At 52.3% G+C, this 23,384-nt stretch overlaps 1 protein-coding gene across 1 annotated transcript in view; it reads right to left on the bottom strand.

Moving 5' to 3' along the window:
- Window positions 1-1,035: 1,035 nt before the first annotated feature.
- Window positions 1,036-23,384, bottom strand: part of LOC125758844 (nuclear pore complex protein DDB_G0274915-like) — a 26,912-nt gene continuing 4,563 nt past the window's right edge. Inside the window, exons 4-7 of the mRNA XM_049416505.1 lie at window positions 9,666-10,028; window positions 2,666-5,270; window positions 2,452-2,575; window positions 1,036-2,010 (exon numbers count right to left, since the gene is read on the bottom strand). Coding sequence (XP_049272462.1) covers window positions 1,036-2,010; window positions 2,452-2,575; window positions 2,666-5,270; window positions 9,666-10,028 — 4,067 coding nt within the window. The remainder of the gene's footprint in view (window positions 2,011-2,451; window positions 2,576-2,665; window positions 5,271-9,665; window positions 10,029-23,384) is intronic.

The raw sequence follows: 23,384 nt of genomic DNA, 5'->3' as shown, positions 1-23,384 counted from the left end.
GCTGCAATGCTCCCTTCAGATGATGGAAACAGCTCTATGGAGTCGTCCCTAACCTCATCAAGTAGGATCCAGTCTTCATCACCACAGGGCTGAGGCATATGAAGTCGTCATCGGCAGATGACACCTCCGCCGAATTCGTGGAGTCAGCGGCACTTTCCTGGTCGGCTGCAGCCTGCTCGCTGTCAGCACATATATGGGATGATGACTCAGCCTCTAGTTGAACATCATCACTTGATGCTACTGAGAGTTTATTTCCCTTCTGCCCACAAGGAATGGGAACCGGTTCTGGTGTTCCAGCCGCATCAGTAGCTTTCTCAGTGCAGCCTTCGGTTGCTTTCTGGCCCGACTCTATGGACCAGTTTAACTCCGTCACAAGATCGGCAGCAGGGCACTCCTGAAGAGCCTGGTGGCTGTCCAATATCTCAGAGGAACTCTGTTCGATGGGACTTGTAACATGAAATCTGCTGTGCTCAACAGCTGTATTAATGGAGCTGGAGCTTGAGTTGTCAAAACCATTGCCCACAGGTGAAGTAGGAGGTTCTCTTCTTGCTTTACTAGATATGCTCGATGGGCTGGGCTGACTGGTTCTCAGCAACTTCTTGCTGCTGGAGCTCAACAGCAATTCATCTGCAGGGGCATCGATGCGAGCCACATCAGAAACGCCAGGCTTAGCAATTGGTTCAGAAATTTCTGCTTCGCTGACAGAAATAACAGAGCTGTTTCCTTGCACAGATCCAACAGGTACGGGTCCATTTAAACCTGCATCAAAGTTGGCATTTGTCGAAGCATTTGCAGCTGCAAGTTCACTACTAACAGCTGAGCTCGCATTTGCTTCTTCAGGTGCTTCAAGCTCGATGTTTGGTTCGGCCATGGTTACCTCAGAAATAGGAATGTCACTACTTACAGGGAGGACGTCAGAAGCTGTATCATCACACTGGCGCTGTTTGGGGTGCAGTAAGGAAGTTTCCAACCCCCCGGTGGCAACAAAGTCTTTGTTTGCAGTATTCACACTGCTAGACGGTCTGTCAGAGTCTGTCACATCTGGCTCACTAACTGCACAGTTTGGGACAGGTTCAGGTTCTGGACAGATTCAGGGCTGTTTTCCATTCCTTTAGCAGCACCTTTCATCAAACCACTGGCCTCAGCTGCTCCACGCGTACTGGATGATGCACCCGACTTAGAACTGTCAGATTCTTTTGTATCAACAAGGTTGCTGCTATCTGAGAGTCCTTTAAGGTGCTCTGCTTCAGGCGCTCTGTGACTCTCACATCTTTGGGAGCCTTCTTTCTGAACAGAATCAGTCCCACTGCTTGATGGAGATGTTTGTGGTGGGTTGCCACTTCCTGCTGCTTCAGGCAAGTTAAACGATGGGGATGGCTGTGCCACGTCAGGCTGCTTGCTGCCAACACTGTCATCACCCGACAGCTCACTAGGCGTTGTGATAGTAAGCCTCTCATAGGTGACGAGCAGTTCCTGTATTCGAGGGTCGGGAGCTTCGGGAAGGGCTGCTTTCTTTCGCGGTTTGCTCGAACGTATCGGCAGACCTCCCACTTCCCGCTTGCTTGACGGTGTGCCCAACCTAGGTGCGCTAGACACTGGGCGTTCGTGAGGGCCGACTGCTTCAGGGGCACCAGGTTTGGGAATCCCATCGTTGGGCGTGCTGCTACTCGTCACCTGTAAGCCCGAACTTACTAGCCTAGTCGTGGTGCGGTTGCTGACAAGCTTGGCAAAGCTTGCACCTGTGCTGCAGGAAGCGCTATCAAATGGTGAAACATTGGAGGTTACCGTGCCAGTGGTGGCTGTAGAGGCAACACCAACATCAAAGACTGGTGAGCGGCTGCCTGAAGTGTCAGCAACAAGGCAGTTATCATTTTGTTGTTCAGGAGCACCGGGCTTGCCTTCATTGTTGTCTTCTTCACGAACCTTCCTTCTAAGAGCCAACTTGTTAGCAGAGATTCTCGATGAGCTGCGACTTTTCGCTTCTTTAGATGGCGCAGTTTTAGCCCCTCCCTGCACAGTAGAAGTGGTACCCGGTGCCATGGCATTCGTGCTTTCAGTGCTATGGCTCAATGATGCGCTGGAACTATTCCCTCTGGAACGCATGCGCCTTACAACTACTTTCGAGCTGCTTGGTTCTTCCACCCCACTAGCCTGTTTGCTCAAAATTTCCTGTTTAGGTAAACTCATCTCAGTAAGCCCACCCGACAACACCTCACAACTACTAGTACTTGTGACTGACTCTGCGCTGCTTGAACGTGTGGCACTAACATCTCTCAATGATAGTTTAGAGCTTGCTGCTTGGCGTCTTGTATGCCTGGTAGTTGCTTGCACTGCATTTTCAGAATGTGCTGTGCTGTCGTCTGATGGTATGTTTGTTGCATCTTGGCTGTCCGAACTGGAGCACAATGACACAATTCTTCTACGTCGGCCCCGCTGCGAGACTGGCATCACATTTTCAGGCTCCTGAATAGCATCGACATCCCCGCTTGATTGTGATGTTCCTAGGGCTGCGTCCTGGGCACCCATCAGGGGCACCAGCTGGTGGTCATGCATGTCCCCAATGCTGGCAGGACCACTAGTGAAGGGTTCAGGGAATTCAGTTGGTTTACAAGGACTGGAGGTAGAGGCTCGCCTGGTTCTTTTAGGCCCAACATCACTAGCTGACCGAACGTTTCTCCTGCTTGGCAAGCTACATGTAGCAGCTTCAGGGACCTTTGGCTCTACCGCTGTAGGAGGTGCATCGCTCAACATAGGTTTGGAACTTTCCAACTGTGTTTCAGGTGCTTCAGATGTCACCATGTTTGACTTGCTCTTCCTAGAACTCTTAGGCCTTAATAGTGCACCAGAATCTGCCACCTTGGAGCTCAAGGGTACGGCAGATGTTGCAACGTCTGGCGTTGGGATTGCTTGAGAGCTTTCCAAAGGTGTCTCAGGTGTCGTGATGTTTGACTTGCTCTTCCTGGATCTCTTAGACCTCAACACTGTACCAGAATCTACCACCTCAGCGCTCGAGGGTGCAGCAAAAGATGGTGGAGCATCTGGCGCATGGACTACTTGAGAGCTTTCCAAATGTGTTCCAGGTGCTTCAGTTGTGACGTTGCCATATTTGCTTTTCCTAGTTCTCTTAGGCCTCAACACCACACCAGAATCTTCTGTGTCAGACCTCAAAGGTGTGGCAACAGGGTTAGGAGCATTTGGCATGTGGGCTGCTTCAGAGCTTTCCAGATGTGCAGCAGGTGTTTCAGGTTTTGTGATGCTTAACTTGCTCCTCCTAGAAATTTTGACCTTCAATGACGCACTATGATCTGTCACCTCGGAGCTTAGAGTTGTAGGGTCCGACTCATGAGTGCTTGGCACGTTACCTGCTTTGCAGCTTTCTAAATGCACATCACGTGTGTCAGATGCTGCAGTTCTTAACTTGCTCTTCCAAGAACTCTTGGGCTGCCCAGCCCCACCAGAGTCGACCACCTCGGTGCTGAGAGGTGTGGCTAGGGGTGTTGTGGCATCCGATGCACAAGAGGCTTCAGCACTTTCCAAATGCACAGCAGATGCTTCAGGTGCTTCAGGTGTCACGGTGCTCGTCTTGCTCTTCCTGGGGCGCCTCAGAGCTGCGCCAGAATCCGCCAACTCAGAGCTCAAATGTGTGGCAAGAGATGTTGAAGCACCTGACACGGGAGCCGATTTGGAGCCTTCTAACTGTACGGCAGGTGCTTCAGGGGTCATGTCACTCAACTTGCCCTTTCTAGACGACTTCGTCCTCAAAGTAGCACCAGGATCTGCCAACTCTGAGGTTGAAGGTGAGGCAGCAGACTCCAAAGAGTCCACCGCACGGACAACTTCAGAGCTTTCCGACTGCGTGACAGGTGCTTCAGGTGTCACAGAGCTTGATTGGCCCTTCCTCAACCTCTTGGGCCGCCTCAATGCAACACCCGAGTCTGCCATTTCAGAGTTTGAAGGCGTGGCAAGTGATGAAGCATCTGACATATGGGTTGCTTCAGAGCTTTCAAAATGCACAACAGATGCTTCGGGAGTCACAATGCTTGACCTACTTTGTTTAGAAACCTTACGCTTCAACACTTCGACAGGATCTACCACCTCGGGGCTCAAGTGCGTGGCAAGAGGTTCTGTTGATGAGTAAGCTCGTTCAGGACTTTTTAACCGTGTTTCTGTTGCTTCAGGTGTTGCAGAGCTTGATTGATTCCTCTTAGAAACCTTGACCTTCAACGACTCACTGAGATTTGTCACCTCAGAGCTCAAAGGTGTGGCAGCAGGCACAGACCCATCTGACATCTGGGTTTCAACAACGGTGCTGCTCGACGATTCACTAGCACCAAACGTTGGAGGGCTACCGAGATCCGCAACACGGCTTTCTGTTGTCGACCTGTCGGGACTGACAAAGCCAACCACACGAGGCCGAGTGCTGGTGGTAGAGATTACTCCGTGTTTTCCTTGGATCCGGATCCGACAGATGATAGATGGCCTGCTGGTACTCCCTTCGGGATCACTGGACCTGTTTACAAGGTGTGACGTTGGTGACAATGATGATGATGACGCGTCAGAATTGGGTACAGATTCAATTACTTCAACTGCAAGGTGACGCTTTGACGACAGCTTTCTTTCTCTTCGTGAATGTGAAACACGTTTCTCAACAGGCGGTACACTAAGCTCCGTGCCGAGGTCGGCAGTAGCCACAGCCGCAGAGAAGGCTGGAGACTCTGCATCATTTCCAGCGTCTGTCACAGCTTCCCCAGCCTGACCCTTATCAGCTTTCTCACCCGCCTCCCTCTCTCTTAATGTCCGGTCACTGGTGGAAGATTCAGCTGCCACTTTAACTCTTTTGCTGGCTTTCCCAGTCCTGGAATTTGCATGTTTGTTCAACATCTGGCCGTCCTCCGACGCAGAGCTGTAAGAAACACGACGAGTCCGGTGAGCTGGCTCCACTGAGCGGGCTTCCAGATTTGTAAATCGCTCAGAGCGAGGCAACACAGAGTTCACAGGGGCAGCACGTCTTCTGCCAGCCGAAGCACTTCGTTGTGAACTGGCACTGCTGTCCGTCGAAAGACCACGTTTCCGGCGTTGCTTCTTGGGTTCGGACATGTCCGGGGCAGCAACACTCTGGCCGGGCTTGTCCAGATCCCGCAGACTCCACCTCCGGCGACCCTCCGGCTCTCGCCGATGCTGCCACCGAACGATTTCCTTCTCTGTCAGGCGGAGAAGCTCGACGGAGCATGGACGAATGGCATCCAGCAGTTGGGAGCTTGATTCATGACCTGCACGCACCACAGGCCCATTGCCAACTTAGTCACAAGCAGCTGATTCACTTTAACAGTAAAAGCTCACTGATTCGGCTTTCACAGGAGCAGAAAAATGCCGGAATAAATGAATGCCCAATTATCAAAAGAGTCCAGGAAACAACAAACAAGTGTGCATTACATCAATACTCTCTCATTTTTTGGATGAATACGCAAATCCTGTCCTTATTTGCACTTAAGAGCAGAGTAAAAACTGCAATTTTGGTCATTCACGACTTCATCCACTGTGCAAGTGTGGCGCAAGACCTCCCTGTCTTAATTTATCCGAAATGTGCGCTGCACACCTCCCTCATCACGTACAGCCACCACCGACCACCATGTGCATGTGACGATAATTTTTTCACTGGCAAAATGGCTGGCAACAGACTGATCATCCATCGTGAGTTAGCAAGCGAGTTTTATGCCAGCATGCGGACCATCGCTGAGACGCTCTTCACCTTCAACAGCTTCTGCCATGTTTCAGCTTTGTGACATTGCATGCTCTTTGCACCGTGTTAAAACGAAGCTACAGAGTGTCACTTCTGCTACAGATGAAACTGTGGTCACCAACAATGCAATCATAAGCTGCATACACACACACACACAGTTCTAAAGGCACGTACACGGCCTACACACCCAGAGTCGAAACAAAACAACTGGGTGCCGCGCGCCGCATCTGCTGCAGATGAAACTGTGATTGATGGCAACTTAACAGCAGAGCTGTTTAAAGTCAAGATGAATTCCAGAGGGTCCATCATTCACAGTTTCCTAGTGGGTATGTGCCACAGAAATAGGACAAGCCCCACTACTCACCATCGGTGCATTAAAAATGAAGTACACAGCAAAAGTGCATGTGCAACAGGGAGAAAAACAGAGAAAGAAAGAGAGGGAGAAAAAAAAAGAAAAAAAAGAGAGATAAAAAGAAAGAGACAAAGGAAGACTTTGTGAAAGGCATTTGGTTGGGAGAGCAGGAGGAAAATATGTATGACCTTGCTTGTAACGAGGCAGACCACGCCTTGCATTGTGATGCCAGCAGCTCCGTTATTTAACCAGCCCTCGCGACGTTAGGTCAGTGAAGCTGCTTCAATTTTTTTGTTATGGTGGTAGTGATCCATGCAATGGGTACAGTCATAAACTCACAGTTCCAAAGAACACCATGGTTCACAGTGTCAGCCATTGTGTAGTTTCAAAGAGATGGCAAGTTGGGCCACCTGGTAGATGTTCATGTTTAAAAATTAGTTTGAGGTGCACCGAAACCCTGACAAAGGAACTTGACAGGACAGCGCGAGTAAGCACTGTCCTATCCTGTAAGTACTGTTCTGTCCACTGCCTTTGATCCGTGTCTTCGGTGCGCTTCAAACTAATTTTTAAGCATTGTGTAGTTTGTTTTGCTGGGTGTTGCATCAGTGCAGGAGATGGTGATAGGGTTGGCACAGCCATTGTAACCACAGCCATTTAGGAATAAAGTTAAAACGAGATGGGTTATCACAAAATATTGGATATAACGAGCAAATCGTAATGCCCCTTGAAAGTCGCCATAGAAACCAATGTACTGAAAACATCGCCTTAACGAGGTAAAATTTGCCTGTAACGGGATATAACGAACAAGTTTTGTTCGGAAATGAAATTTCGTGCCAATGTCACTACAGTGTGCAACGTGACAACTGTATTTAGCAGTTCAAAACTCCCACCAGCATCCTCCAGCAATGCGCATAAAGCTGGACAGTGCGCCATGCGCACGCTGCTGCGCTCGCAAAGTCATTCCAGCATTCCTCTCACTGCACACGGCACACAGTCGGTGCACACAGTGTGCACGGTTGCGGCACGCCTGCCTGCGATATGCTATTTCGCCCGCTATTTGTTTTGGCTAAGTACACTGCATAATATTTGCACTAAACGCCTGCTGCGGTTGTAACGAAATATTGGTTATAACGAGCAAATCGCGGCGTGCCTTCAATTTCGTGATAACGAAGCTTAACTGTATCTGCTGTTGGTGGTGGTGCACCAAACATTCTTCTTCTCAGCTTCACAAGTTTCAAATAAGCAGAATAATTTAGATTATGAATTGGTTATCTTGAGGTGCTACTAACACAGATACAGTAAAAGCTCGTTAATTCGACACCCGTTAATTTGGAAATTCGGATAATTCGGACGGCTCTATTGGTCCCGGCCGAAGTGCATGTTAATCTATGGGACCAAACCTTCGTTAATTCGTCAGAATTGGGCTCCGCACCGCTTAATTCAGACAAATTCTGACGGCTGCCGCTACACAAATGTGTAATAAAGCAGCGCCGGCACCACTGGGGCGAAACCGAAACTTGAGTCACATCGCCATCGTCATCAACTAGTGGGGGCGATCGCAGCGTCACCGAACGTCGGCGTCTTCTTTCTTTTCTAGCTCCACTGCGCCTCCGACGCCATTTTCCCTTGTGTTGTGTCGGCACCGTCTCTTCTTGCGGAGTTCTTTTTTCCCATTGTGACCGTGTTTACATGTGAGGTCCGAGTATGCGGCAGTAGCCGACGGTGGCATCGACGAGGTGTCAGCCGAGTCCACCGACGGTGACTGCCCGACCTTCAATGCTGTCCTTCCCACAGATATGACCCTTCAGGACTACATCGCGATTGATGATTGTGTCGCAACGACTGGTCTCCTGCCCGATCAAGAAATTATTAATGATGTCGTGACCTCATCGCACCTCACGGGAAGTCTCGGAGGCGCTTTTGATATTAGAGGGCGTTTGCCTGAGCACTTCCAACAGTTTGCGTGCTGTTGGCCATTTGGAAAAGTTAAGAAAAATTGTAATGTAAGCCGGAATCTGCGTGAAAACGCAGACGACCATTACAAAATACTTCAGCAAATAAAGGTATGCTTCGCCAACTTGATTTTAATGTTTTTCCTGTTCATTCGTTAATTCGGCATTCGGTTAATTCGGACATTTTTTCCGGTCCCGTGAAATCCGAATTAACGAGCTTTTACTGTAAAGCATTAATTTTTATGTTGCACTGGTTGATGCTTTTACATTCACAGCTATGAAAGACTATACGATATGCTCCTTGCAATGGTTTTTCCAGTGTTACTCAGTATGAAAAATTTGCTAATGTGTGGCCGGTAGTGACGAGATCGCACTAAAGATAGCATCACAGTCACCTTTGGCAAAATAATAATCTGCCTAAGCTGCCTGTTCACCCAGATTGAACAGGTGCACAATGACAATAGTGTAAAGTGCATTTATAATCTACCATTTTTCACGTGTTATGTGGTGACAAGGCAAATGAAAACGGGTCATCACAACTGACAGAGGCTTCTCGCTGGGCTATCATCACGATTGCATTTCCTGCACGGAGACTCGATCCCAAAACTTTTTTGCAGATAGCGCAGGGTATGCGTGCAATAAATACTGCATGTAATGAGGATATTTTTTAGGTGGACTTGACAAAATTGTTACCAGGTTTGACCATTTTTATTAGCTCCTGCACTGAATTTCCAACATGAGTATCCACAAACTTGCTCGACTAGCCCTGCTGACAGTGTTCGTGTTATATCCTCTAACATCTTTCGTTGTCTTCCACACGAAATTTTCAACATCAACTCCAATTATATTCAGTGCATACACACTGTCTTCAATCGGTGTTACAGTGTATGTCGACAACTGCTCATAACGCAATGTTTTCATTGGTGTAACACAGCCACAGCTACTCGCATTAAATCTCTGTTTCTCTTCTATAAGCTTGTAGCAGCATGGTGACAGTGTACCCCATCCCTGCCATAAACAACTCCACGTTCGACATGTCCGACAGGAGCCCCGTGACGAATATTTGTGAGGACCAGCAACCAGGCGGTCCAGGCTTTCCTGGACACGTCCACACAACGTAGAGCTCTCACCTTCTCTTTTTTTTTTCGTCTCTACCACCCTCATCACATCCAGCACATGCCATGCGCACACTTTGTTGGACAGAATAAACACGACATAGTTTCCGACAAGGTGGCAGTCCGCCTTGTTTGCCACGGCTCTACATGTTTTTCAATCTTGCGCTAAATCAGATTGTCCATGCAACTCGCTTATCTCATCACACTGGTCGTCCACTCTCAGTCACTACTTGCCTATACTGAAATATCTTATTCTTTATTTCTTTCCAGGGCAGCAAAACACTGGAATGGCCTTTCCCACAGCATCACCGCTATTCCCTGCTCACCAAGATTCTTACATAGTACATAGTACATAGATTCTTACATATTTGATGTACATAGTACATCAAATGCAAACTCAAATGGAATCAATGTTACATTCTGCCAAAAAACACAGCCCTTGCCCGATGGGCCCTGAATGTTTTTTACAGAAATAAAAATGAAATAGGAAATGGAAAACTACTCACTCCTGATGGACAAGGACGGTGATTGGTTCGGTTCCCCTCCAGAAGGCGTGCTGTTGCCTTCCACTGGCACCATCAGCATGGATGCCACGCAACAGCTCTGCCAGCGCTGCCAATCCTCGGCAACTGGAGGAGACGAGCCCGGAGCTTCGCCCGATCGTCCTACCGCTCCGGCGGGTTTTGCCGGCGACCGTTCCTGCTTCCGCCCCTGCGGATGTTGCTGCTGCTGCTGTCGTCGCAGAGAGAGGCGCGTGAACCGCCGTGCTCGTGCTCTGCCCAGCAGTCGGCGCACCAGTACGGGCGGCCGTGCTCCCGTCTGCGTCCCTTGGTCCCGGGTGGTTGTGGCCACCGCCCTGCTCACCCCAGCTGCACAGTCCAGGAGATAATTTCGTATCTCATAATCTTAACACTGTCAGTATCACTCCACATGCATACATACAGTATAAAATGGAATATAAGACGAGATGCTTTCATTAAAACAACAAGCTAAAGTCACCCCTCGTCTTATATAGCAGTGTTCAGCTGATAGTGAGTAGCTGTCTGGCAACATGAGGCGTGCATGTATGTCAAAAGCCACACTTGCTCATATCCACGTCCAAATCCGATAGCAGGCATATTTATTTAGTCTCCCTGTTTGTTTTGTGTGTTCGTGCTGTGCTCCCGATCTGTTCCCGAGTTTTTCCGCTCCAATCAACGCTGCGTTGATTTTTTACAGCGAAAGCTGTTACGAGATCTTTTCACCGGCCGCTTTTGGCGCCGTAGTTGTCCGCCGCCGCCGCTGCCGCCGCCGGTGTCCGTAACCAGTATCGCTCGAAATAAGAAAAAAAACGAAATAATAAAAAATTCCAGGATGGAACGAGGTTCGAACCTGGGCCCTCTGCGTGGGAGCCCAGTATTCAACCTCTGAGCCATGCCGGTGCTTGAAGCTGCTTTGCAAAAAGGTCCTATACAGGCTTCATGTCGGAAAGGAACCACATAAGCATGTGCAATATAGCGTGGTAGAAGAGTAAAATAAGTACCAAGCGTCACACAATGCGAATTGCGCAACGAGTAGGTTGTTGAATACTTCCCACCCATTACCAAGGGCTCTGCCATAATTCTTCACCGTCATCAGGCACAGCATCAACAAAGTGCGCATAATGCCTTACATGCGTTTAGCAGGTACCATGGCTCTCCGTAGAATGACGAAAAATGGCACAGTGCCTGCTGCCCTAATTCTCAAAAATTACAATAATTTATAGCATAGTGGGTTCCTCGCAAGTGCACTTGTATTGGTTGCCAAGGAAGCCCATAAGCGCATGATCCATTTCCTGGGGGTCTCAGTAAAATTACAATGATTTATAGCGTAGTGGGTTCCTCGCAAGTGCACTTGTATTGGTTGCCAAGGAAGCCCATAAGCGCATGATGCATTTCCTCGGGGTCTCAGTAAAATTACAATGATTTAGAGCGTAGTGGGTTCCTCGCAAGTGCACCTTAATTGGTTGCCAAGGAAGCCCATAAGCCCATGATCCATTTCCTCGGGGTCTCAGTAAAATTACAATGATTTATAGCATAGTGGGTTCCTCGCGAGTGCACTTGTATTGGTTGCCAAGGAAGCCCATAAGCGCATGATCCATTTCCTCGGGGTCTCAGTAAAGTTCTTCGCCCCCCCCCTCCCGTCTCTCTCCCACGTCAACGTATGTTATACAGCATGACGGGAGAGGGAAATAGCGACCAGGCATCACCCAATGCAAATTACATAACTGGTGGGCCGTTTAAAGCTTCCAACCCATTACAAAGGGCTGAGCCATAATTCTTCATTGTCATCAGTCGTTGCTTCAACAAAGTACACATAATGCCTTACAGACGTGTAGCTGGTGCCTCGCTTCTCCGCAGATTGACGAATAATGGCTTAGTAGGTGCTTCCCAACTTCACAAAAATTGTGATTTATGGCGTAGTGGGTACCTTTCTAGTGTACTTGTATTGTAGCCCCAAGAGATCTTACAGCGGGCTCTAGAAACGCCGCTCTTTCTGCTTTCGCTGTGACTGTGCTGCAGTTTCAGCGCAGGCCTGGCGTTTTTTTGTATTCATTTTTTTTTTCATTCATTGAAGATGAGTAGCGGCACGAGCAGACAGTTCTTAGCTGCATTTAAGCTAAATGTTGTTGAGTTCACCGAAGCAGATGGCAACATGGCCACTCAGCGCCACTTTGGCGTTTCAGAAAAAAGCATACGTTATTGAAGAGCACAGAAAGGCAAGCTGCAGCAGTGCAACCAGCGGAAAATGTCATTTCAAGGGCCCAGTGAGGTTCATCCGCAGCTTGAAGATACGCTTGTGGACTTCGTGCGGGAGGTTCGTGCGCACTCGCTGCCAGTGACCGTGAATACCGTGGAGCTTCCTCGAGAAGCAGGGCTCTCAACAGAAGAGTTCGATGCACCAAACTCCTGGGTGCGTTGATTCATGAGATGCAAAGGATTTTCTCTCCGCCGGCACACATCCATCTGTCAAAATTGCCGGAGGAGTTCGAGGACAAGCTTGTGAACTTCCAGCACTTCGTGATCCGGCTTCAGGAGGAGAATAACTACATGATGGGGCAAATTAGCAACGCTGATGAAACCGCCGTGCGGTTTGACATGCCTTCGTCGATCACGATCACGGAGTGCGGGGCCAAGGATGTCAAGCTCTTGTCCACTGGCAACGAGCACTTGTGCTTCACAGTCATGCTGGCTTGCACAGCAGATAGCAGTAAGCTGCCACCCTTCATCATTTTCAAAAGAAGGTGAAGACGATGAAGGATGCGCTCCCACCCGGCGTTGTCGTTTGCGTGAACAAAAAGGTTACATGCCATGATGCTTGAATGAATACAAGTGGTCTGGAAATGACAGCCAGGTGCAGTACTGTGTCCTCGCAGCCTGCTGGTCTTCAATGAGTTTCGCAGTTGCCTGACCGATGCCGTGAAACGTGCACTCAACGATGGAAGAATGGGCCTCGTCGTGATGGCAACTCGCTGGATGGCATGGAAGACACTTGTCTTCAGAAGACAGTGCTGCTTCTTCTGACGAATATAACAGCTCCGATGGTGGTTAAGGGGTGCTCCGACGATGGGCAAGCGGTGCTGATTTAAAAATAAATCCATTTCAGTGATACCATATAGCATATATATATATATATATATATATATATAGTGGGGATTCGAGGCGCGCCCGAAGCCACTGCGCGGGCATTTCGCCGTTCCGTGAATTCTTTCCCTCTCCCGTTCTCCCGCGACGGCAAGTGGCGCCATCTTGCGCTACGCGCCGGCTTTCGTGATGGCGCTGCACGCGGTCTGGGAGCCGCGAAATTCAGCGCGACGGACGCGCGTACACGCCGGGACGAACTCTCTCTCTCCTCGGACGCCGCTGGGTAAGCACATATTTCTTTCCGGTCCAACGTCCCCTTTGGGAATCGCTGGACTGTAGCCTGCCTGGGTGCCTCGGCATCCTTGCAGGCGTGTTTACCTCAGTGTTAGCTCCGGTTTGTACGTGAAGCCAAAGAGCGGTGCCTAGTGCTCGTGCGCGGTCGTACCACGCCGAGCCGCACTTGCCGGAGGCCCACGCGTACGGAGATTGCCCTAACTCCCGCGACCAGGCCCAGTGGTCATCGCGAGAGTGCACAGCATAGCCGCGAGGGACCTTTTCCCGAGCGGCGTGTCAAAGCTCGCCATTGCCAGCTGCGACGTGCTGGCAGTTCCCCTTGGTGTATCGTCCGCGTGGGAAGCCCTTTGCTTCCCCGTGCCCCGGGAGTGGACGTGTACTGTGTGTGTGTTGGGGTGCCGCCGAAGGCAAATAAAGTGTTTGTGTGTATGTTATCTCGAACACTGTGTTTATGCCGCGCGGCGCTCAACGCCTTTGCTAGCTGAGCGCGCGCGGAGCGGTGCGCTAAACGTAAGCAGGCAACGGTAGACGCGGCCCTGTGGCTCGATAAGCCTGAACCCGCAGTAGTCTTCGGCTCCGGTGAGCATCGAGGCTACCACACTGGCGCCCAACACGGTATCAAAGGCTCATTAAGCCTTTGATTAGACTTAGCCGAGTCAGCACGCCTTTGCGAATCAGGCTCGCCGTGTTACCCGCGTTATGTCTGCTAGGCGTGAGTTTTGTCCGCTGTCGTTTTTAGCAGATACCGCTTTGCTCGAGAACAGGGCCAGTGCCCCCTTCGGGCAGAATCCAGCACCCTCCCCTGTCACAACCCCCAGTGGGGATGATGCGAGGCGCTATGTACCAGCTCCCAGTGGAGATGTAGCGTGTTGTGGGAACGGGGCCATTGCCCAACCCGAACAGTGCACACGGGCAAAGTGGACCGCTACTGCTCCCTTTGGAATGCACGGCAGTTCCATGTCGCATCGCTCCCAATCGGCTCCCAACGGAGCTTACGGAGCGCAGGTTGGAAACGCGGCCTCAGCCGTCACCGACTTTTGCCCGCTGGCTGCTATGCAAGCAAGCAGCCAAGCTCACTTCGAGCATGCGTCTGTACCGCTAGCCGCAAGCGGCTTAGCCATTTCACGAGAGGCTGCCCCAAGCGGCGGCTGTGAACAACGACAGGCGCTCCCCGAGAGTGGCGCGACGCCGGCCGGTATCCCTTTTGAAACCGCGCCGCTTATCGAGCTTGGAGACAGTTCCCCATCGCTCCATCGCGCCGCGCATGCTCCCACAACTTCCTTTGAAGCGGGTGCACAGACGCTGCTGCAAAATGCCGCCCAAATGATCCAAGCGCTCTCGGGAGCTGTACAAACGCTTTCGGCTGTTCCAAAACGCGCTCACCCCGCTGTTATGTTGCCTGTGCCCACTTACAGCGGATACGGTGATCTGCTCAGCGCCCGAGATTACCTTGACTCTCTGTCACGCTATCAGAGAGCATTGGGTTTGGATGATCAGGAGGTGCTCGGACGCGTCGTCCCAGCTGCACTGACTGACACGGCGGCTAGGTGGTATCGGCTTTCAGGCCACCGAGCAGCAACCCTTGATGAGTTCCGCGCGGCTTTCCTGCGCGAATTCTTACCCGCTGACTACGAGTAGGATGCGGTGCGAGCTCGAGCTCCGCACGCAAGCTCCTGATGAGTCGCTTCAGGAGTACGTACGCGCGATGGAAGACCTTTTCTCTATCTCTATCGCTGAGCCCAGAGCTTCGAACGAGGAACGCGTCGAACGGGTGATTAGGCAGGCGCATCCGACCTTTTCGGCGTACCTGCGCGGCAGTCGCTTCCGGGATCTAGAGGGATTGGCCGCTGAGGCGAAGCGCATTCAAGGCGACATTCTCGCCGCGCGCGCCTATCGCCCGCCACCGCCAGCCAGCGAGGCCCTTGAACCACGCTGCGCATGGGGAGGGGCCGTACCCTTTCCCCAACGGCAACAGCCTGCCGGAGCTGCCTTTGCGGCTCCCGCTAGAAGCGGGCACAGTTGGGAGCTGAGCGATCGCGCTTTAGATCCCTACGCGTACGCGAGGCGCGCAGCAGCCTGTGCTGCACCGCAACTCGACGCGCGCGAGCAGGGACGCTATCCGACCCAGCGCATCGGTAGGGTGGCGCTCGTCATAACAGATCCTTTGATCAACAGGCGAACCGACCCCTGCCGCTAGAGGCTGCTGCTCCGCGGGAGCGGGGCCGCGACGGCGCATCTTCCCTTTCCCGGGACGGATTGCGCTGCTTCCGCTGCCTGCGAGCGAGGGCACATAGCGAGGGAGTGTCCCGTATCTAGGCCTCCTGTGAGGCAGGGAACGGGGGCGCGGGTCGTTCGTGAAGGCACGAGCGGCCGAACCCTTGCTTCTCCCCTCTGCGTACCGGGCAAGCAGTCTTGCTGGTGCGCACGCGCCGTTTATTTCGGTCATTATTGCCGGCCGCGAATTTTCGGCGTTGCTAGACACCGGGCGCGAGCGCTTCGTTGTTTGGCGAACAGGTTTTGTCCCACTTGCGGAAGCACTCGGTGCGCTTGCGGGACAGCCGCACGACATTCACCCTCGCGAAAGGCGTGGCCCAGTCGGCTGGCGCCGCAAGGTTGACTGTCACATGGGGAGATCGAAGGAGACGCACGCGTTTCGTTCATCTTCCAGGGCTCAGTGTCCCTGTGATTCTCGGTCGGGACTTCCTCCTAAAAACCGGTATCGTTGTGGACGTCGCGAATGGTGGCTATCGCGACGGACCTTTTTCCCAGCTCAAGCCGTTCATCAGCCCGCCGGCGTATACAACTGCCTGTGCAGTAGAGGCGTCGGAACCGTGTCGCGTGCAAAGTTCGGGGGCAGGCCCCTGCGCTATGCGCTCGTCGGCTCAAAATCCCCATCGGGATCGAGCGGCACGACACGCAGAGGCTCCGCATCCTTTGACCGCCTGTGCGACTCATTTGGATGATACACAGAAGGCTCGTTTGTCGGCACTGTTACGCGAGTACGACGAGCTCTTCACCGATCAGCCGGTCTTTATTGAGTTGGTGAGCCACGCGATCGAAACTGGCGACGCGCTTCCTTTGAAGTGTAACCCCAGGCCCGTCAGCCTGGCCAAGAGGCAGGTTATCGACGGCTTGCTGGACGATATGCTTTCAGCTGGCATTGTTCGCCGTTCGTCCAGCGCCTGGGCGTCTCCAATTGTGTTGGTGCCTAAGAAAGATGGCAGTCATCGCCTGTGCGTAGACTACCGCCGTCTGAACGGAGTGACTCGTAAGGATGCCTATCCGCTCCCCACAATTAGCTCCATCGTAGGAAACCTCGGCACTGCGCGGTACTTCACCACGTTAGATGCCTCCAAAGGTTACCTACAGGTCTGAATGGATGAGCGTGACCGGTGCAAGACCGCGTTCACCTCCCACAGAGGGTTGTTTGAGTTCACTCGTATGCCCTTTGGTCTTTGCAATGCTCCTGCGACTTTTCAGAGACTCATGGACCGCGTCCTCGGGGAAGCAAAGTGGTCATACTGCATGTGCTACCTCGACGACATCGTGATTTATTCACAAACCTTCAAAGAGCATTTGGCCCATGTTGCCGATGTGCTCGGGAGGGTGAGGGCTGCCGGGACGACGTTAAATCCCGCGAAAGCCCAATTTAGCGCAGACTCGAGTTCAGTTACTTGGGTTTACGCTGGGCGAAGGCTCCATTGAGCCCGACAGGGAGAAACTTCGAGCAATCCTCGATTTCCCCGTGCCCAAGGACGTGCGCGGCCTGCGCCGCTTTCTTGGAATGGCCAACTTTTACCGGTCGTTCATTCCGTCCTGTGCTCGAGTGCAGGCGCCCTTGACCAAGCTCTTGGGTAAGTGCGCTGAGTGGCGATGGGGATCTGAGCAGCAAGAGGCGTTTTGCCGTCTGTCTAGCGCAATTGCGGAGACAGCGCAGCTCAAGCTCCCCGACCTGACCAGACCGTTCGTGGTCCAGACTGATGCGAGCGATCTGGGATTAGGAGCAGTTCTCCTACAGGAATACGATGGCGTGTTGCGGCCGTGGCCTTTGCCAGCCGCTCGTTGATACCCGCGGAGAAGAATTATTTCCGTGACCGAAAGGGAGTGTCTCGCCATCGTGTTTGCACTGCGGGAAGTTTGATGTCTACCTGGATGGGACGAAGTTCGTGGTGCAACAGATCACAGCGCGCTAAGCTGGCTGATGCGGCTCCGTGAGGCCTGCGGGCAGGCTGGCGCGCTGGGCTCTCCTAATACAGCATTATGACTTTTCAGTGCAGTATCGGAAGGGGAAGCACTAACGTGGTAGCTGACGCGCTATCTCGTGCCCCAGTGTCTACCGGGAGCCTGGATTCTGGTGCGACAACCGCTAGCGGTGCCTTTGCGCAAGCAAGCGTCGGGGGCGAAACGGCGGCCGAGCCGCCGAGTGGAGAGAAGGGTGAGTGCGCCGACGAGCGAACCTTTCCGCGAGCCAGGCAAGCAGCGCGCCGCGACACGGGCAAGAGGGTGAGCAACACGTAAGCGAACCCATGACGCCGACGCAAGCGGCAGCGATGGCTGCAGTCCTGAGTAAAAAACGATGCCAGGCTCCCCTTTGGAAGAATGGGAATCGCTTTCAGCAGGCAAGGCCCAGCAAGATCATCCGTTTTGTCGCGAGTTGAGCGACGGTCTCAGAGAGACGGAGCGCCGTGACGCTGCTGGTAGTGCGGCGGGCGCAGGGGGACGGGAACCGGCGTGTGTCGCTGGGTCCCGCGCGGATACATACTTGCTGGACCATGACGGGCTCCTGCTGAAATACATAGCCACCGATGAGGAGTCCGTGGACCCGTTTAAGGTGGTTATGCCCAAAAGTCTGAGAGCCGCACTGTTGCGATCCTCTCACGACGAACCCATGGCCGGTCACCTGAGTAGCTCCAAAGTTTTTGCAAAACTGAGCAAGACTGTGACCTGGCTTGGCATGAAGCGTGACATTTTCCGCTATTGCCGTTCCTGTCATGTCTGTCAAGCGGTGAAATCAAGGGGTGGCAAGCCGCCCGGCCTGATGAAACCGATTGTCAGTGAGCGTCCGTGGCAAGTAGCCACCTGCGATCTAATGGGGCTGTTCCACAGAAGCAAGCAGGGGTTCATACATCTGATGGTAGTCGTGGATCATTTTTCGAAGTGGGTGGAATTGTTTCCGCTTCGGAAGGTGACAGCGCGAGCGGTGCTTGAGAGGCTGCAGGAAGTGTTTTGTCGGTTCGGCTTTCCGGAAAGACTGATTACCGACAACGCGTCGTATTTCACCGCTCGGGTGTTTGGTGATACGTGCCGTTCCCTAGGAATTAATCACTGCACCACTTCGCCCTACCATCCCCAGTCCAATTTGACGGAGCGAACCAATCGTACGCTCAAACCGATGTTGGCGGCCTTTGCCGAAAGTCAAAAAGACTGGGCAGACCATTTGAGTGAGCTCGCGTTCGCAATCTGAACCTCCGAGAGTCGCTCTCTCTCCTGCTTTCCTCAACTTCGGAAGGGTGTTGGCAAATCCGGTGACCAGTGTCATGCAATGCCAGCTCGGAGACGAGGAAGCACCAGCAGACTGTTCTGCTTACGCATCAAAGCTTTGGGACAGGCTTTGTCGAGCTCTCAGTAGAGCAAGGCAGAGTTTGGCATCGGCCAGGGCTGCGCAGAAGGCCCAGTATGACCGGAAAATCTTTCATTTAAGGTAGGTGATCTTGTCCCGAAGCGCAACCACGCTCTTAGCGACGCGAGCAAGGGGTTCTCAGCCTCGCTCGCTCCTAAGTGGCTTGGTCCGTACCGAGTGGAGAAAGCTTGGACTCCGCTCGCGTACTTGCTGAAAGATCCCCTTTCGGGAAAACTCAGCCGTGCCCACATCGCAGACCTGAAGCCTTTGCTTGCGCGAGGTCTGACGAGCTCCCGCCAGCGCCCAGTGGCACTGCGCGCAAGCAACAGGGCACACCCGGGACGGCGGACTGCATTCGGACCACGCACCGGTATAATCTGAGGAAGTGGTCACCTTAGTGATTTCGCACCGGATGGCGGACTTATTTCCGCAACCGAAGGCCCTCACATTGCTATCTAGCCTCAGTTGCCTAACTTCTTTACGGCCTGTGCTCGCAAAGAAGTGGGCCCCGCCCAGTTTGCTGCTATTTTTTTTTGTTTGAGTGTTCATTTTATACCTGATGTGTTTCTCGTATTTTTTTCGCATATGGAGTGTAATGTTGTTGTGTTTACTTTTTCGCCGTGTTTTTTTCTTTTGCCTGCGGAAGGGGTCGTCAATACTGGTGCTTATGCGGGGGAGAGGTACAAAGGACGCTACGCGCCTTCCATCGCGTGGCGCGCTGGGAGAAGCCCGTCTTCGGAGCTGTGTGTGCGTGTGTGTGTGTGTGTGTACGTGCGTGGTGGATCTGTGCGTGCCCTGGAAGTGTGCGGCGTGGTGACGACACCATAGGAAACCACCTTCACCCTATATCGCCGTGGACCCTGGAGGTGTTCGGGAACTTGCTGACGTCAGGCGGACCGCCCGGCTGTGTCCTTGTCTCGGCCGTCGCGTGCGAGAAGCCATGCTGCCGTCTGCCTCACGGCTGCTGCGCGAGGCTAGCTGATGTGGCAGCTGCGCCGGCTAGCTGATGTGGCAGCTGCGCCGGCTCTCTGCCGATGCCGGGACGCCTTGCAACCAATTTGGTTTGGCGTTAGGATTACAGCAGACCTCACTGTCCCAGCGAGGTCTTTGGTCATCCAGCCGGGAATTCGGGACCTCCGAACCACCACCGAGGCGGCGTTCGTCGGACTCGCGGGTCTGTCGTCGACTAGATCGACGAGCCGAAGGTGAGCCCGTTCCGGGCATGCGGACATCAAACAGGCCTCTTGCCTCGCACTCTGGCCAACAACATTACGCGCCGCCTCCCCTCCGCGCCGTGGACGCTCTCCCGTGTAAGCATCACAAACACTCGTCTTAATTTCTTTTACCCCCTTCCGTAGCACCATATTGTATAGTATAGTGTATTTCAAGGGTATTGTGTCATTATTATTTTTTTTTCCTTTTGTATTTGTAGAGGAATTAGCAGCAGTTGTGGGCCTGGGCTGAGGTTAGCTGTTGCTCATTGCATGACGCCTTTGCGTGCATGGGCGACGACCGGCTGCCTTTGCAGACCGGTGTAGGGTAATTTAAGGAGAGGAGGATGTGGGGATTCGAGGCGCGCCCGAAGCCACTGCGCGGGCATTTCGCCGTTCCGCGAATCCTTTCCCTCTCCCGTTCTCCCGCGACAGCAAGTGGCGCCATCTTATGCTACGCGCCGGCTTTCGTGGTGGCGCTGCACGCGGTCTGGGAGCCGGTCTGGGAGCGTGACGGACGCGCGTGCACGCCGGGACGAACTCTCTCTCTCCTCGGACGCCGCTGGGTAAGCACGTATTTCTTTCCGGTCCAACGTCCCCTTTGGGAATCGCTGGACTGTAGCCTGCCTGGGTGCCTCGGCATCCTTGCAGGCGTTTACCTCAGTGTTAGCTCCGGTTCGTACGTGAAGCCAAAGAGCGGTGCCTAGTGCTCGTGCGCGGTCGTACCACGCCGAGCCGCACTTGCCGGAGGCCCATGCGTACGGAGATTGCCCTAACTCCCGCGACCAGGCCAGTGGTCATCGCGAGAGTGCGCAGCATAGCCACGGGGACATTTTCCCGAGCGGCGTGTCAAAGCTCGCCATTGCCAGCTGCGACGTGCTGGCGGTTCCCCTGGTGTATGTCCGCGTGGAAGCCCTTTGCTTCCCCGTGCCCCGGGAGCGGATGTGTACTGTGTGTGTGTTGGTGGGTTGCCGCCGAAGGCAAATAAAGTGTTTGTATGTTATCTCGAACACTGTGTTTATGCCGCGCGGCGCTCAACGCCTTTGCTAGCTGAGCACGCGCGGAGCGGTGCGCTAAATAAGCAGGCAACGGTAGACGCGGCCCTGTGGCTCGCTAAGCCTGAACCCGCGGTAGTCTTCGGCTCCGGTGAGCATCGAGGCTATATATATATATATATATATATATACAATATATATATTATATATATATATATTGTGTGTGTGTGTGGTGTGTGTGTGTGTGGGTGCACCACAAACACACCGGAAACCTCGGTGACACGATCACAGTTCATACGAATTTCGGTGTGATACGAATTTTTCGTTGGTTCCCGCCAAGGCCCATTGGCCTGCAATGTAATGGAGTACGGTTGTTGCAAACCAATTTTCACCCGGCGACAATTGATACGAACGTACACTACCGCCTAGGTACGACGAGGTGCTGTCCGCGCTGTCACGGAAGACGCGCCAAGCATGTGCGGGCGCGGGAACGCAAGCGTGGGCATGAGCGCCACACCGCCAAAATTGTCAAAATCACGGTGTAAGAAAAACACTTTTGTTAGGTCAGAATAAACCTTCAGAGACGCGTCACAGCCTCCGAGATTGTCTGCACAGGTCATTGAGGCTTTTATGTGCTCCGTGTGCCTTCGCGTTTAGATTACAGAGGGCATTAGAGGCATGCTTTTTTAAAGACGATAGTCTTTCCTTGGGATACTTAAACGCAGAAATTTTGGTCTGTCTGTCTGTCTTTCTGTTTGTCGCACGTCACTGGATTCAGCCACTCGGCCAAAGTTGAACCACTTGCCCAAGGGCCAGCCATCTTGAACGGCTGACTAGATTCATACTTGTGTAGATTGTCGATCAAAAATCAAACATTACGCATATCTGAGGCGCAACATCACTAGGTAAGTATTAGGGGTGTGTTCCTTTAATAGAAAATGCATACAAACGTAACTCTAAAGACCCTAGTTTCTTAAGCTGCGCTGAAAAATGCAACTGCGCGTTAAACTTGACTTTTTCCGTACCCTCTGCACGAGCTCATTGTTGTGTTTCGGTTTCGGTTCTGTACGAATGCCATGGGGCGCCCGCTTTGGCATTCGTGCTTTAACCAGGCGACGTGTCAATAAAAGCGTGTGTGAGAGTACTCGTTGAGTGCGGACGTTTCTTCTGCTTCAGCGCTTCGCGCCAAACCGCGTGTTTGGGCTGGCTGGCGTCCCTGCGGGTCTGTTGATCACCGCCGGTCTTCGCCTTTGCTGCGCCGGGACTACAGCCCGCAACACAACACTCATGTTTCCCCCGCGTAATGCCAGATAGCGTTCCATATCTCACGCAGCGCCTTTCTATCGTCTTTAGACGACATTTGCAGCGAAACACGCAGATACGCGGCCAATTTTTTTTCCTAACGTGTCAACCGGGCTGCTGTCTTGTACTGCGTTTACATGTGCCTGCCTAGTGCATAAGACATCCTGAAAGGTGGACGAGGCCCGAAGAAGGCGAGCACGGTCTTGGCGAAGGAGTCAGGCTCCACAACGTCAACATGCGTGACCGTTGAGGCCACACTTGTGCGGGCACGGCCGTAAATCTCCCAAAAATCGTTCTTAACCACCTCTGGGATAAAAAACATAACACAGGACCATGGTTCTGTAATTTGTGGCCTTGATCCATCGCGTCAAAGCGCTTCTTTCGTTACTTTCACTGCAGTACCTCCGGTGTCATGCAAAAAGCATACTAAGATTTGGAAGGGGCTACTGCTGTCATGGGTCAGAACGCACCTGGTTCATTAATAAAATATGCGCGTACGGGCCGTATATTTACAAGTGCTGGTATGATTGCCGACATCTAAAAACTTAACTGACAATCATTGAGGGTTGTTCCTCATGTTGCTGCGGCCCTGAAAAACAATAAATGAAGATGTATGCCAGCTTTCTTTTGTCGCATGCTAATTTTCCATGCTTTCTGGTGATACGAATTTCGGATGATACGAATATTTTTGGTGGTCCCCCGAGATTCATATCACCTAGTTTCACTGTATATGGTAGCAAACCCACTTATAACGATTCAGATATACAATCCATCGGCTATAACAACCATATTTCGTGCACTTATGATTTCCAATGCTACCCATTGAAACTGCGTCCACATACCACGAACATTATTCAAAGCGTGTCACTTATACAACGAACGCTTCAGACACGGTTGCGGTAAAAATATGGAGCATATGAAGTGAAGAAAAATTTTTAAAAATCAAACAGGCCTTCTAATGCATGAGAGAAGCACTTGCTCACGTGTGCCCCGCTCCATTCAATTACGACGAGACATTTTAGATCGGCGAGCACCGTACCCAGATTTCGGACACCGCAAGCAAAATAGCTCACTTCCAGGCATTTCTACAGCAGCAGATGGCAATGAGGAAAAAAAAAATCAATCAGGAGGCACGAAGCCTGGTGGTCAGCTTTCGAATGGCAACCTTTTCTGACACTGTTCTCTAGAGCTACAACAGCCT

This window comes from Rhipicephalus sanguineus, chromosome 6 (genome assembly GCF_013339695.2).
Source record: "Rhipicephalus sanguineus isolate Rsan-2018 chromosome 6, BIME_Rsan_1.4, whole genome shotgun sequence".
Lineage (NCBI taxonomy): Eukaryota > Metazoa > Arthropoda > Arachnida > Ixodida > Ixodidae > Rhipicephalus > Rhipicephalus sanguineus.
Note: the sequence above shows the minus strand (reverse complement) of the source record. Positions and strands in the feature narration are given on the sequence as shown.